The following is a 12990-nucleotide window of genomic DNA, read 5'->3' as shown; positions in this document are numbered from 1 at the left end:
GGATGCTTCTCCAGCTTCGTTATAAAACTAATTAGGTCAGTTAGGAATTAATGTTAACAATAGAAACATTTTATGATGGAAAAATAGAATATTCTCTTTGGACTACCAAGAGCTGGATTGGTCATATGCCCTTGTGTACCTGTTCAGCTGAAGCAGGCCTTGCTTGTGTCTGTTGGAGCTTTGCCCTGTCCCTACTCTGGGCTCCCATTTTCTCATTCGATTAACTATATGAAATTCTCTTTTCCTTGTTACCATCTTAAAGTGTCCAGCAAGGAGATCAACTTCAAATCAGTTTCGGCAAAACTTCCATCCCATCAGAAGGTTCTATTCCAACCAATTAAATCCCCACTTGTTAGGTTACGTCAGTCTTGTAAAAGAAGACTCAGCAAAATGATTAGAGTATGCATAAGTCATTTCCATCAACAGGTTTCAAGCAGTCTTTACTTGGGTTTAAAAACAGTGCTTCATGCATTTACAGTACGTTATTACAGAACTATAAGTCACTGATGCACGCACAAAAGCTAAACCCAACTTACTAACTCGATGCAGACCTCTTCTGATCTCCCCAGGCTGGGCAATAATTAGTACCTTACAGGTGTGATCCATGGCCCAAAGAAGGCAGCCACTGTCAGTTACAGTTGGATTGCTGCATCACAGTGGAGGCAGCAAAGTGCTGAAGATCCACAGGGGGTGTAATACAGCCCAGAAAAGACAATGGAGAGTGAAGGCTAGAAACATTGAGGAAGGGGTCAAGAACCACTTGTACTTCCTGTTATCTTTTCCAATAGAATATTCCTGCAAGTTACCCATCAAAAAAAAGTCAAGGTGTTCAAAGGGTTTGAAAAACAAGTGGTTAGCCCATGCCAGTGAGGGGGACAAAGAACAACTGGATTTTTGGTCATATCAGAAAGGACGGGCCGGGCGCGGTGGCTCAAGCCTGTAATCCCAGCACTTTGGGAGGCCGAGACGGTCGGATCACGAGGTCAGGAGATCGAGACCATCCTGGCTAACACGGTGAAACCCCGTCTCTACTAAAAAATACAAAAAACTAGCCGGGCGAGGTGGCAGCGCCTGTATTCCCAGCTGCTCGGGAGGCTGAGGCAGGAGAATGGCGTAAACCCGGGAGGCGGAGCTTGCAGTGAGCTGAGATCCGGCCACTGCACTCCAGGCTGGGCGACAGAGCGAGACTCCGTCTCAAAAAAAAAAAAAACAAAGGACGGAGGGAAACACTGAAGTACGTGCATGGACACGAGTGCTCTGGCCAAAGAAATGCTGTTCTCGCCAGCCACAAATTCTCTACCAGCAACAACAAAAACCCACAGATGTAAGTAACATGGAAGTGGATCAGTCCTTAGCCAAATAAGGATTCCCACTTGGGGCAAAAGCGGACTTCCTAGGACATGAACTGAACACATCACAGTAAAAGCCCAGTAAAGGCTGCTGCCAGTTCCAGCTATTAGTAATTATGAGGGGGACGGGATGACACCTCACATGGGCCACCCCCGGCAAGAGGGTTTGTTTCAGTTCTAGCTGTGAAGGGAATGTCTGCAGTTCCCACGTGTGCCATGCTGTGAAGCCCATGGCCCCTGCTCCTCTCTCTCCCTCCCACACACTTAACAGTGCACACAGACTTCGCTGGCAAGTGCTGTTTGTTCCTGCACTGCTGTAATATGCGACTGCAGGACAACGCCATCCGCTCCATGGTTCACTCAGCGCCTTGTCCCAAGGTAGTTGGTGGAGAGCAGGACCACATTGTGCAGTAAGAGAGACAGCTCAGTTTCTGAAAACACCACAGTGTTAGTGGTTTGGCTTGGGAACACTCTGCCTTATAACTGCCTTGTTATATATGGCTTGAGCCTGGAGGCAGGAAGCCAAGTACAGAGAGGGGTGGAATGAAGAAGCTATTTTTCTCAAAGTTCCCCTTCTTTGTTTCAGCCCCTGCATGCATGCCTTCCTTTCCTTCTACTATATATTCATATCAACTCATCCTCTATTTCTCATGTGACTGCAGTAGAAACTTCAGAGATGGTAATGGTACTAAACACCAGTCACCTTGGGATTGTTCTAGTAGAAGTTGCTGCTCTATGGACATTTCTCAGCTTCAAGATTAGTAGGCCTACCCTAACATCCAAAGGCCCAGACCACATCAAGACCTACCCTAAACAAGGAGCCAATAAGCCTAATACATACCCTCATATGCTTTGTGTTTGGTCAGTAGACTGTTTTTGTTTTGAGTTTGAATGCCTTTAGACCAGTACTTCTCAACAGGGACAATCCTGCCTCTCTCCTCCCCACCCCCAGGACATTTGGCAATGTCTGGAGACATTTTTGGTTGTGACAGCTGCGGGTGAAGGGGTGCTACTGGCATCTAGTGGAGAGAGGCTAGAGATACTGCTATAATAAATACCTATAAGAACAGGATATGCTGGGCATGGTGGCTCACACCAGTAATCCCAACACTTTGGGAGGCCGAGGCCAGCGGATCACCTGAGGTCAGGAGTTTGAGACCAGCCTGACCAACATGGAGAAACCCAGTCTCTACTAAAAAAAAATACGAAATTAGCCGGGCGTGGTGGTGCATGCCTGTAATCCCAGCTACTCGGGAGGCTGAGACAGGAGAATCAATTGAACCCAGGAGGCGGAGGTTACAGTGAGCTGAGATTGCACCATTGCACTCCAGCCTGGGCAACAAGAGTAAAACTCTGTCTCAAAAAAAAAAAAAAAAAAAAAGCACAGGATATCCCCCCACAAGAAAGTGCCAAGGTTGGAAAATTGATTCACACTAGCATGCATTCACTCTTATGTTCCCACATCCCTACTACTCCCTCTTCTCTTATGGCCTACTTCATTACCTGCCGGGCATGCAGCAGGCATGTGAGTTTGTGCCCTTTCAATCAGTATGTCTCACAGTACTCCATAATTAACTCCAAAATGACCTCAGAATTATAAAAGTGGCTTAGATTTTACTGGTATAACCACAGAAATGTGTTTTACCTTTCAGGCTGCAGGAAATCTGCAGCCATTCTCCCAGCCAAGTTCGACACCTATCTTCACCAATATGTGTAGAATTCAGGCCACGGAGATAACAAGCCTATACCGCTCAGAAGAGAAATGGTCTTTAATAATCAGAGTGATTATGCCAAGGAAATGGAAATCCACAAACAATCCTAAATCTCCTTTAAATAAGTTACAATCTCACTGGGCACGGTGGCTCATGCCTGTAATCCCAGCACTTTGGGAGGCCGAGGTAGGCAGATCACAAGGTCAGGAGTTTGAGACCAGCCTGGCCAATATGGTGAAACCCCATCTCCACTAAAAAATACAAAAATTAGCCAGGCGTGGTGGTGCACACCTGTAGTCTCAGCTACACGGGAGGCTGAGGCAGGAGAATCACTGCAACCTGGGAGGCGGAGGCTGCAGCGAGCCAAGATCATGCCACTGCACTCCAGCCTGGGCAACAGAGCGAGACTCTGTCTCAAAAAAAAAAAAAAGTTACAATCTTATTCCCACAAGAAGCCTTTCCTAATGGCAATTTGAAAACTAGTGATGGACAAGATGACAAGCAAAGAGTCCTATATAATCTAAAATAGTAGGTCTAAACTGCAGTATCCTTGCTTTCTGAAGTGCTAGAAGAAATACAAACCAAAATTACTGTGGGCAATTCCTTCCCCCTAGCTAAGTTTATTGAGAAAAAAGACACAGAAATGAGATGAGAAGCTGGGTGCAGTGCCTCATGCCTGTAATCCCAACACTTTGAATGGCTAAGGCAGGAGGATCACTTGAGCCCAGGAGTTCAAGACCAGCCTGGGCAACACAGTGAGACCCTGTCTCTACAAAAATAAAAAATAATTTTATTTGTTTTTTTGGGTTTTTTTTGAGACAGAGTCTCACTCTGTCACCCAGTGCGATCTTGGCTCACTGCAATCCACCTCCTGGGTTCAAGCAATTCTCATGTCTCAGCCTCCCAAGTAGCTGGGATTACAGGCATGTGCCACCACTCCTGGCTAATTAAAAAATAATTTTTAAAAAGGTCAGGCACAGTGGTTCACGGCTGTATTCCCAGCACTTTGGGAGGCCAAGATGGGAGGACTGCTTGAGGCTAGGAGTTCAAGACCAGCTTGGTCAACATAGCAAGACCCCATCTCTACTAAAAAATAAATAAACAGGTTGGGTGCAGTAGCTCATATCTGTCTGTAGTCTCAGCACTTTGGGTGGATGGATCACTTGAGGCCAGGGGTTTTTTTTTTTTTTTTTTTTTTTTGAGACGGAGTCTTGCTCTGTCACCCAGGCTGGAGTGCAGTGGCCGGATCTCAGCTCACTGCAAGCTCCTCCTCTCGGGTTCACGCCATTCTCCTGCCTCAGCCTCCCAAGTAGCTGGGACTACAGGCACCCGCCACTTCGCCTGGCTAGTTTTTTGTATTTTTTAGTAGAGACGGGGTTTCACCGTATTAGCCAGGATGGTCTCGATCTCCTGACCTCATGATCCGCCCGTCTCGGCCTCCCAAAGTGCTGGGATTACAGGCTTGAGCCACCGCGCCCGGAGGCCAGGGGTTTAAGACCAGTCTGGCAAACATGGTGAAACCATCTCTACTAAAAATACAAAAAAATAGCTGGGCGTGGTGGCACACACCACACCTGTAATCCAGCTACTTGGGAGGCTGAAGTGGGAGAATCACTGGAACCGGGAGGCAGAGGTTGCAGTGAGCCAAGACTGTGCCACTGTACTCTATCTAGCCTGGGCAACAGAATGAGACCCTGTCTCAAAATAAATAAATAAAAATCATAAATAGATAAATGAAGTGAGAGAATAAAGAAGTTGGGTTCCATGTAACAAACAAGACAAGGAGCCCCTGTAAATCTCTGGCCTGCTGTAGGCTGGAAAGCATACCAAGGGTTGAGGGTTGATGTTGCAATCAAGCTCTTACCGATTTTACTTCCTGAGCAGTCAGCTGGCCAATCCCCAGCTTTGCCAAAGCCTTGTCCAGTTGGTGAATCACAGTTGTACGAGTCTTCAAACGATGTCTCAACAAGGGAGGAGGCAGGTAAGATGTGAGAAGCATGGCCCGGCTCAAGGCTTTCTGTAACACAACCACATAGGAGGGGAAAGGCAAATAGTATGAGCTCAAGCAAACATCTGAAACATGGTGATGCTATGGAAAAGAGAAGCCCTCAAAGTGCTCACCACGTGCAAAGCCTGGAGTTGGTTCACGCCCAGAGGATGGTTAGAGAAACACTCTCTCAAAGCCAAGATATCATGTATTGCTGGGTGGGTACCACGCTGTATCTTGGAAGAGGTAAGAGATTGGTAGATGTTAGGAAAGTCCTAACTACCCCTCTCACCTAGTTTTAGTGCACACTGAATCTAACAAGATTCCATATTTGTAGGAAGGGTTAACTGCAGGAATACCTTGGTGCACAGATCTGTCAGATGCCACCGGAGTCCTGCATCAGAAATGAGAGGGATGACCTTTTCTAAATAACTAATAATTTCTGGGTGGGATTGCTTCCGGAAAGCATGATAGATATCTAAGAAATCAGTTTGTTGTTTTGGGGTCCAGAAATGCCTGATCAGTAGTTGCCTGGGAAACAGGTACCTGAAAGGAGAAAGAATCACAAACTCACTTGCTGAAACTGGCTTCTTTCAGAGGAAGCCAAAGAAAGCATTTGGTAGACATGAATACTAGGAAAAAGAGATGAAGACATTCTTTCCGTACCTCAGTGTTCTTTTTTTTTTTTTTTTTTTTTTTTGAGACGGAGTCTCGCTCTGCCGCCCAGGCTGGAGTGCAGTGGCCGGATCTCAGCTCACTGCAAGCTCCGCCTCCCGGGTTCACGCCATTCTCCTGCCTCAGCCTCCCGAGTAGTTGGGACTACAGGCGCCCGCCACCGCGCCCGGCTATTTTTTTGTATTTTTTAGTAGAGACGGGGTTTCACCGTGTTAGCCAGGATGATCAGTGTTCTTTTTCTTTTTTAGTTTTTTTTTTTTAAGAGACAGGGTCCCCTGTCACCGAGGCTAGAGTGCAGTGGCATGATCACAGCTCACTGCAGACTCAATCTCCTAGACTAGGCAATCGTCCCACCACAGCCTACTGAGTAGCTGGGACCACAGGCACAGGCCACTATGCCTGGCTAAGTTTCTAATTTTTTTGCAGAGACGAGGTCTTGCTATACTGCCCAGGGTGGTCTCGAACTCCTAGCCTCAAGCAATCTTCCTGCCTCAGTCTCCCAAAATGCCGGGATTACTGGTGAGAGCCACCATAGTCAGTCCTTTTTCTTAAGTGATTCTCAGACCAAAGTTTATAAGATACACTGAAGCACAATTTCAAGCAACATTACTGAAATGTGATGTGAAAGGAAGGACTAGCAGAATAGCCTGCCATGCAGCAATCAGACATAATGACTCCTTTTGAACTAAAACATGTGAAGAGCATACTTTGGACAGAGTTGCAGACTGACCTGGACACTGTATGTGATGTTGACAATCTAACTATAGCACAGTCCTTATGTGGACACAGTATGTAAAAGGCAATCGATTTGTTGTTGTTGTTGTTGTTGTTTTGAGACAAAGTCTCACTCTGTCACCCAAGCTGGGCTGCAGTAGTGCGATCTCAGCTCACTGCAACCTCTGCCTCCTGGGTTCAAGCGATTGTACCGCTTCAGCCTCCTGAGTAGCTGGGATTACAAGCGTGTGCCACCAAGCCCAGCTAATATTTTGTATTTTTAGTAGAGACGGCGTTTCACTGTGTTAGCCAGGAAGGTCTCAATCTCCTGACCTCATTATCTGCCCGCCTCAGCCTCCCAAAGTGCTGGGATTACAGGCGTGCACCTGGCCACGATTTGTTTTTTAATTCATTTATCTACATGTTTGGTGGTTTTAAAACATGACCTCAAATTCTCTGGCACTCATCTTATGGACAGCTGAGGTCTACATCCTCCCCTTTTTTCATTCTAGGTGACTGATTCAATCAATAGGACAGAGCAGCAGTGAGTCTATGTGACTTTCAAGACAAGGTTATAAAGTCATGTAGATTCTTACTCACTAGTAGAATCCCTCACTCTTGGAGCCCTGAGCTCCCAAGTTAGAAGTCCCACTATCCTGAGACTGCCATACTGAAGAAGCCACATCTGGGCACTCTGGTTCACAGTTCTAGCCATGTAGCCATCCCTGCCAGGGCACCAGACATAAGAGTGATCTTGGACCTTCCAGACTAGTCCATTCAGCAGCTAAATATCACTAAGGGACCTCTGTCAACCCTACATGGAAGAGAGAAATCAACCGCCCACCTGAGCACTGCCCTAATTCTGGACCTACAAAATCATGAAAATGATTTATACTATTGTTTTATGCTATTAAGCTTTGAGGTTATTTGTTATACAGCAATAGATAATGAATGACATGCAAGATCACAGTTTAGAAATGTCATTTTTGGATATGAAGTAATAAAAATATGTTATCAGAATACAAAATGTACTTTTTTTTCTAAAGAAATGAGTCTAAAAGTGCTCTCTCTCGGGGATTGAGTTGTTGCCTCTAGGGATGATGGAGAAGGTCACTATCTATTTCACATGACTCAGGGCAGCTAAGAGATAGGGAGAGTCTAGGCCATCTACACTTCCAGATGTGATGTGTTCCAGTAACCAAGGTCTTCCTAAGTGGCTTTTATGAACCCTGGAATAATGAGAAGATTGGAGCAGAAGTTTGATAACCTCTACCTAGCTTCTGAAATGAAAAGTTCTGTTTAAAGTAATTATTAATTTTTAAAAAATTGACACATCTCAAGATGTTGGGGAGATGGAAGTCTATACTCACATCAGCAAGAAGACCAGGTAGTTGGCAAAAGGTGGAATGGAAATAATACCTAGGAAAAGACACTTGGTGACGTCTTGGCGGAACTAAGCAGAAATAAACACAGATGCAGTTTTAACCCAAATAAGTTAATACAACAGACAATCCCTCCACCCCACTGTACAGTAAACTTCTATTACAGCCCAGAAAAAGGACCAAATTTATTTCTTTTTCTTTTTGAGACGGAGTCTTGCTCTGTCACCCAGGCTGGAGGGCAGTGGTGTGATCCCAGCTCACTGCAACCTCTGCCTCCAAGGTTCAAACAATTCTCCTGCCTCAGCCTCCCGAGTAGCTGGGATTACAGGCGCCCACCACCACACCCAGCTAATTTTTGTACTTTTAGTAGAGACGGGGTTTCACCATGTTGGCCAGGCTGGTCTTGAACTCCCAACCTCGTGATCTGCCTGCCTCAGCCTCCCAAAGTGCTGGGATTACAGGCGTTAGCCACCGCACCTGGCCCCCTTGCAGACTTTTATATGCTCAGAAACTAATTAGATTTTAGTGTTTACAACTTTCATTCAGAAAGTGTGCCAGAAATTCTGTGGAGCTCTTGCTATGGAGGGCTACAACTCTGGATGAACCCAATTCTTACAAATGATCTGATGCCTCATTCAGTTCAGTATTTTGTTCTCATGGCAAAGGGTAAAAGCTTGATCAGTGGTGAACAACAAATGAAAGAAAAAACCTTGAGATCTTGATTAAATATAATTACCTCACCATGAACTTCTGGATATCTGCCCCTGGCCCATACCTGTCTCAAATGCTCCATCTCCCGGTATGGAAGTTGATGAAACTTTATATTGTGCTTCCACATATTTGTCTTTATTCTTCTAGCCTTTTTGGCATCAGCCCATAACATCTGCAATCCTGCCTCATTAAAGTAGAGGACAGAGTGTGATGTCATCCCAGTTTAAATCTTAACCACAGCTTCCTACTCCATGTTCAATCACATGCAAACACTCTCACCCCTCCCCAACAATATTCAAAGCTTTAAACTAGGTAACTTGAAACTCTTGAGGTCAACCCGAATCTGTTTTCTCAACCTTTTCTCCCCTAGCACATCGCCTCTCTTCTAGCTAAGTTTGGCTTCTATAATCTGCTATGGGATGGTCTCCCTCTTCTGTTTCATTGGTCACTCCTTTTGAAAAATCAAGCTCCCTAACTTCAGAAGGTCTTGCTAAATTAACCCTATGTATTTCCCAGTCACCTTTCTGGAACTTTTTCTTTTTTTTTTTTTGAGATGGAATCTCACTCTGTTGCCCAGGCTGGAGTGCAGTGGTATGATTTCGGCCCACTGCAACCTCCACCTCCCAGGTTTATGCAATTCTCCTGCCTCAGCTTCCCAAGTAGTTGGGATTACAGGTGTGTGCCACCACGCCTGGCTAATTTTTGCATTTTTAGTAGAGATGGGTTTTCACCATGTGGACAGGCTGGTCTCGAACTCCTGACCTCAAGCAATCCACCTGCCTTGGCCTCCCAAAGTGCAGGGATTACAGGTGTGAGTCACTGCGCCCGGCCTGGAACACCTTTTTTTTTTTTTTTGAGACAGAGTCTTGCTCTGTCGCCCAGGCTGGAGTGCAGTGGTGCAATCTCGGCTCACTGCAACCTCCGCCTCCTGAGTTCAAGAAATTCCCCTGCCTCAGTCTTCCGAGTAGCAGGGATTATAGGTGCCCGTCACCATACCTGGCTAATTTTTGTATTTTTTTTTTTTTTTTTTGAGACGGAGTCTCGCGCTGTCGCCCAGGCTGGAGTGCAGTGGCCGGATCTCAGCTCACTGCAAGCTCCGCCTCCCGGGTTCACGCCATTCTCCGGCCTCAGCCTCCCGAGTAGCTGGGACTACAGGCGCTGCCACCTCGCCCGGCTATTTTTTGTATTTCTTAGTAGAGACGGGGTTTCACTGTGTTAGCCAGGATGGTCTCGATCTCCTGACCTCGTGATCCGCCCATCTCGGCCTCCCAAAGTGCTGGGATTACAGGCTTGAGCCACCGCGCCCGGCCAATTTTTGTATTTTTAGTAGAGACAGGGTTTCACCATGTTGGCCAGGATGGTCTCAAACTCCTGACCTCATGATCTGCCCGCCTTGGCCTCCCAAAGTGCTGGGATTACAGGCGTGAGCCACCATGCCCAGCCTAGAACACTTTTAAAAGTAGTTTAGTTCAATATATTTCTATGATTACATTTTAAATCTTCATTCTATGAAAATTCTTGCATCTATTTTTTTTTTCTTTGAGATGAAGTTTCGCTCTTGTTGCCCAGGCTGGAGTGCAATGGCACAATCTCAGCTCAGCGCAACCTCTGCCTCCCAGGTTCAAGTGATTCTTCTGCCTCGGCCTCCCTAGTAGCTGGGATTACAGACATGTGCCACCACGCCCAGCTAATTTTGTATTTTTAGTAGAGACAGGGTTTCTCCACGTTGGTCAGGCTGGTCTCAAACTCCCGACCTCAGTTGATCTGCCCGCCTCGGCCTCCCAACGTGCTGGGATTACAGGCATGAGCCACCGCGCCCGGCCTCTTGCATCTATTTTTTAAATGCTTTCATATTTATCAATGATTTACATGTCATTATATGATGTATCGATTGTCTTCAAAATAATACATAAGGCAAGTATATAAATGAAGATTGGCAGCCATGAGTTATGATAATGAAGTGAGGTGAATACATGGAAGTTCGTTACACTATTCTCTCTACCTTTGTGTATGTTTAAAAATTTCCATAATAGTTGGCCGGCACGGTGGCTCACGCCTGTAATCCCAGCACTTCAGGAGGCCAAGGCAGGCGGATCACGCAGTCAGGAGTTTGAGACCAGCCTGGCCAATATGATGAAACCCCGTCTCTACTAAAAATACAAAAATTAGCCAGGTGTGGTGGCAGGTGCGAGTATTCCCAGCTACTTGGGAGGCTGAGGCAGGAGAATTGCTTGAACCTGGGAGGCAGAGGTTGCAGTGAACCGAGATCATGCCATTGCACTCCAGCCTGGGTGACAGGGTGAGACTCTCAAAAAATAATAATAATAATAATAAAAGGTTTAAAAACAAACACAAATGCTTTCATCCCTTTTTCTCATTTGATCCTATTTATCTACACGAGAACAGAAAAAGCAGCCAATTTTATCTCTACTTTACATATTAAGGATAAGTAATTTTTCAAGTCCATGAAGCTAGTAATAATTATCATAATGTTCAGATTTGGCAATGTAGTTTATTATAATGTTATGATAAAAGCATAGAGCATACTATAGGTTTGGTGCAAAAGCAATTGTGGTTTTTGCCACTGAAAGACAAAAGCCTCAATTATTTTGCACCAACCTATAATATTGTTACCTAACATTTAGATGAAAATAACCTAACATTTATTTGGCACTTACTAGGGATCAGGACCTGTTCTACATACTTTACATGTATCAATTTTTAAAATCTTCACAACCATGTGATAAATAGGTAGGTTCCATTACTCCCATTTTTCACATAAGAAAACCAAGAGATTAATTAATTAGTCCAATCACACAGTGATGAGCAGGGATTTGAATCAGGCAATCTGGCTCCAGAGTAGACACTTGACACGATACATATTATCTCCTAGTAACTAAGGATCTCTGATTTGAACCAAAACATTTGGAAACCAAGTATTATGAAGTGCTACTGCCACTACAACATACTACCTAATATAGATTCGTAACAAGGGTTAGACCTCATTTTCCTATGGGTAAGTCAACTGATAAATCACAGGGCAGGTCTGTACAGCCACAGATCCCTGCCCTGTGCAGGACAAAAATTTTTTACCATAGCCAGGTGTGTGGTTAAGAAAGTACGAGAACATACCTATATTCTCCCTCCCTCACGTTGCTGTCATAAGTTGTTTCTCGTAACATCTTTCTAGAAACATTTTCAAGAAGTGCTAATTTATAAGAATTAGCTTAAGGCGCAGTCATTTATGAAATATAAGATATCTCGGCTCACATCCCCATAGCAGAACCTGCAAATGATCTTATTCATGCTAACTCTTTGACCCTGCCCAAAAGCTGATTCAGGAATTTCTATGTAGTTTCGTTTTACCTTTCATGAAGATTGTGTACAGGACATAGAAGCGGGGGAAATGACGACCCAAGAAACGATGGTATTTCCCATTAATTGCTTTTGTCTTGGTTACCACGTAAGACATCAAGTTCTTCACATCTGCCTTTGGAGAAAGGTGAAGCTTTGAAGACCTACAAGGAAGATCAAAAAGACTATCTGGGAACCAGTCCTAGAAGCTCCCTCACGCCTTGAGTCCCTAAAGTAAAGCAGGAGTCTCGGAGAATGTATCCCAAGCTTGACACTTCTGAAATCCAAGGACGGTCTTGGGGTCAAGAAGAGATAGGCATTCAGACTGTGAAACACAAATCAGGCAAAGGCCAGGCAGGAAACGAACTCAGGGCATGACTCTGGAGAAAATGTAATGCCTGTGGGACAATTTGAACTGCAGGCTAAGTCAGAGAGAGGTGGAATCAAGATAGTAGCGGTAAAACCTGAGCCGAAAAAGTCAGGCTGAAAGATGAGCTCAGGACACGCGGGGAGAGCAGACAATATGGGGCACTGAGAGTAGAGAGGGTCAGGAAGCCAGGTCACTAGTGGGGATTGGAGTTTGAATCCTGAGCAGAAGAATAAAAATTCCTGGGCCAAGGCGTGGAACTCTTGAGAATTGAGAGACAGAATGCAAGCAAGGTTGAGACACTGAAAGAACCTGAACGTCAAAAATGCTTTTCTTGCTACAGGACCCTCACCGAGGGGCCCCCCAAGCCAGGCCAGAGCGACCAAGTTGCAGCCTCCGGGTGAAAAAATGTCCAGGGGTGACTGCCGAGCCCCACACAGCCGACCGAGCCCAGCACACCCTGGAGAGCGCCATCTTCACAGCAAGGGAAGCGGAAGAGAAGAGGTTGTCTTTGGGTCAAAGTTAACTGTACGCCGCGTTCGTTCAAAGACGCATGCGTCTTTTCTGAGCGCTGATTGGTAGCCACAGCCTGCTTGGCTCCAGCACAAGCCAGGAAAGGGAAGGACTCAAAGACTAAGTGCGGAAGGAGGGTCAGGATTGGACACAGCAGTACTTCCCGGTTTAAAGGCGCCGGAAACAGGGTGTCCCAGAGGGAGAGAGTTCTTATGCCACTGGTGTG

At 45.6% G+C, this 12990-nt stretch overlaps 1 protein-coding gene across 9 annotated transcripts; it reads right to left on the bottom strand.

The window, feature by feature from the left end:
- Positions 1 to 1295: 1295 nt before the first annotated feature.
- LETMD1 (LETM1 domain containing 1) lies at positions 1296 to 12778 on the bottom strand. 9 transcript variants are annotated; one of them, XR_634684.3, is made up of 9 exons: positions 12604 to 12778; positions 11897 to 12048; positions 8595 to 8710; positions 7808 to 7890; positions 5408 to 5594; positions 5183 to 5284; positions 4926 to 5078; positions 2995 to 3116; positions 1296 to 1780 (listed from the first exon to the last, which is right to left on the bottom strand). XR_634684.3 is itself a non-coding variant. In XM_003906375.4 (9 exons), the coding sequence occupies exons 1-9, from the start codon at positions 12723 to 12725 to the stop codon at positions 1710 to 1712; spliced, it is 1083 nt and encodes a 360-aa protein (XP_003906424.1). In that variant the 5' UTR covers positions 12726 to 12778; the 3' UTR covers positions 1296 to 1709. The 9 variants fall into 9 exon arrangements, 8 of the variants coding, with proteins under 8 accessions (XP_003906424.1, XP_009179005.1, XP_021778047.1 ...); XM_003906375.4 differs by having other exon boundaries at positions 2995 to 3091; XM_009180741.3 differs by having other exon boundaries at positions 2995 to 3091; positions 8556 to 8710; positions 12604 to 12771.
- Between the last annotated feature and the right edge of the window lie 212 nt (positions 12779 to 12990).

This window comes from Papio anubis, chromosome 9 (assembly GCF_008728515.1).
Source record: "Papio anubis isolate 15944 chromosome 9, Panubis1.0, whole genome shotgun sequence".
Classification (NCBI taxonomy): Eukaryota; Metazoa; Chordata; class Mammalia; order Primates; family Cercopithecidae; genus Papio; species Papio anubis.
The sequence above is the reverse complement of the archived record's forward strand: the minus strand, read 5'-3'. Positions and strand labels throughout refer to the sequence as shown.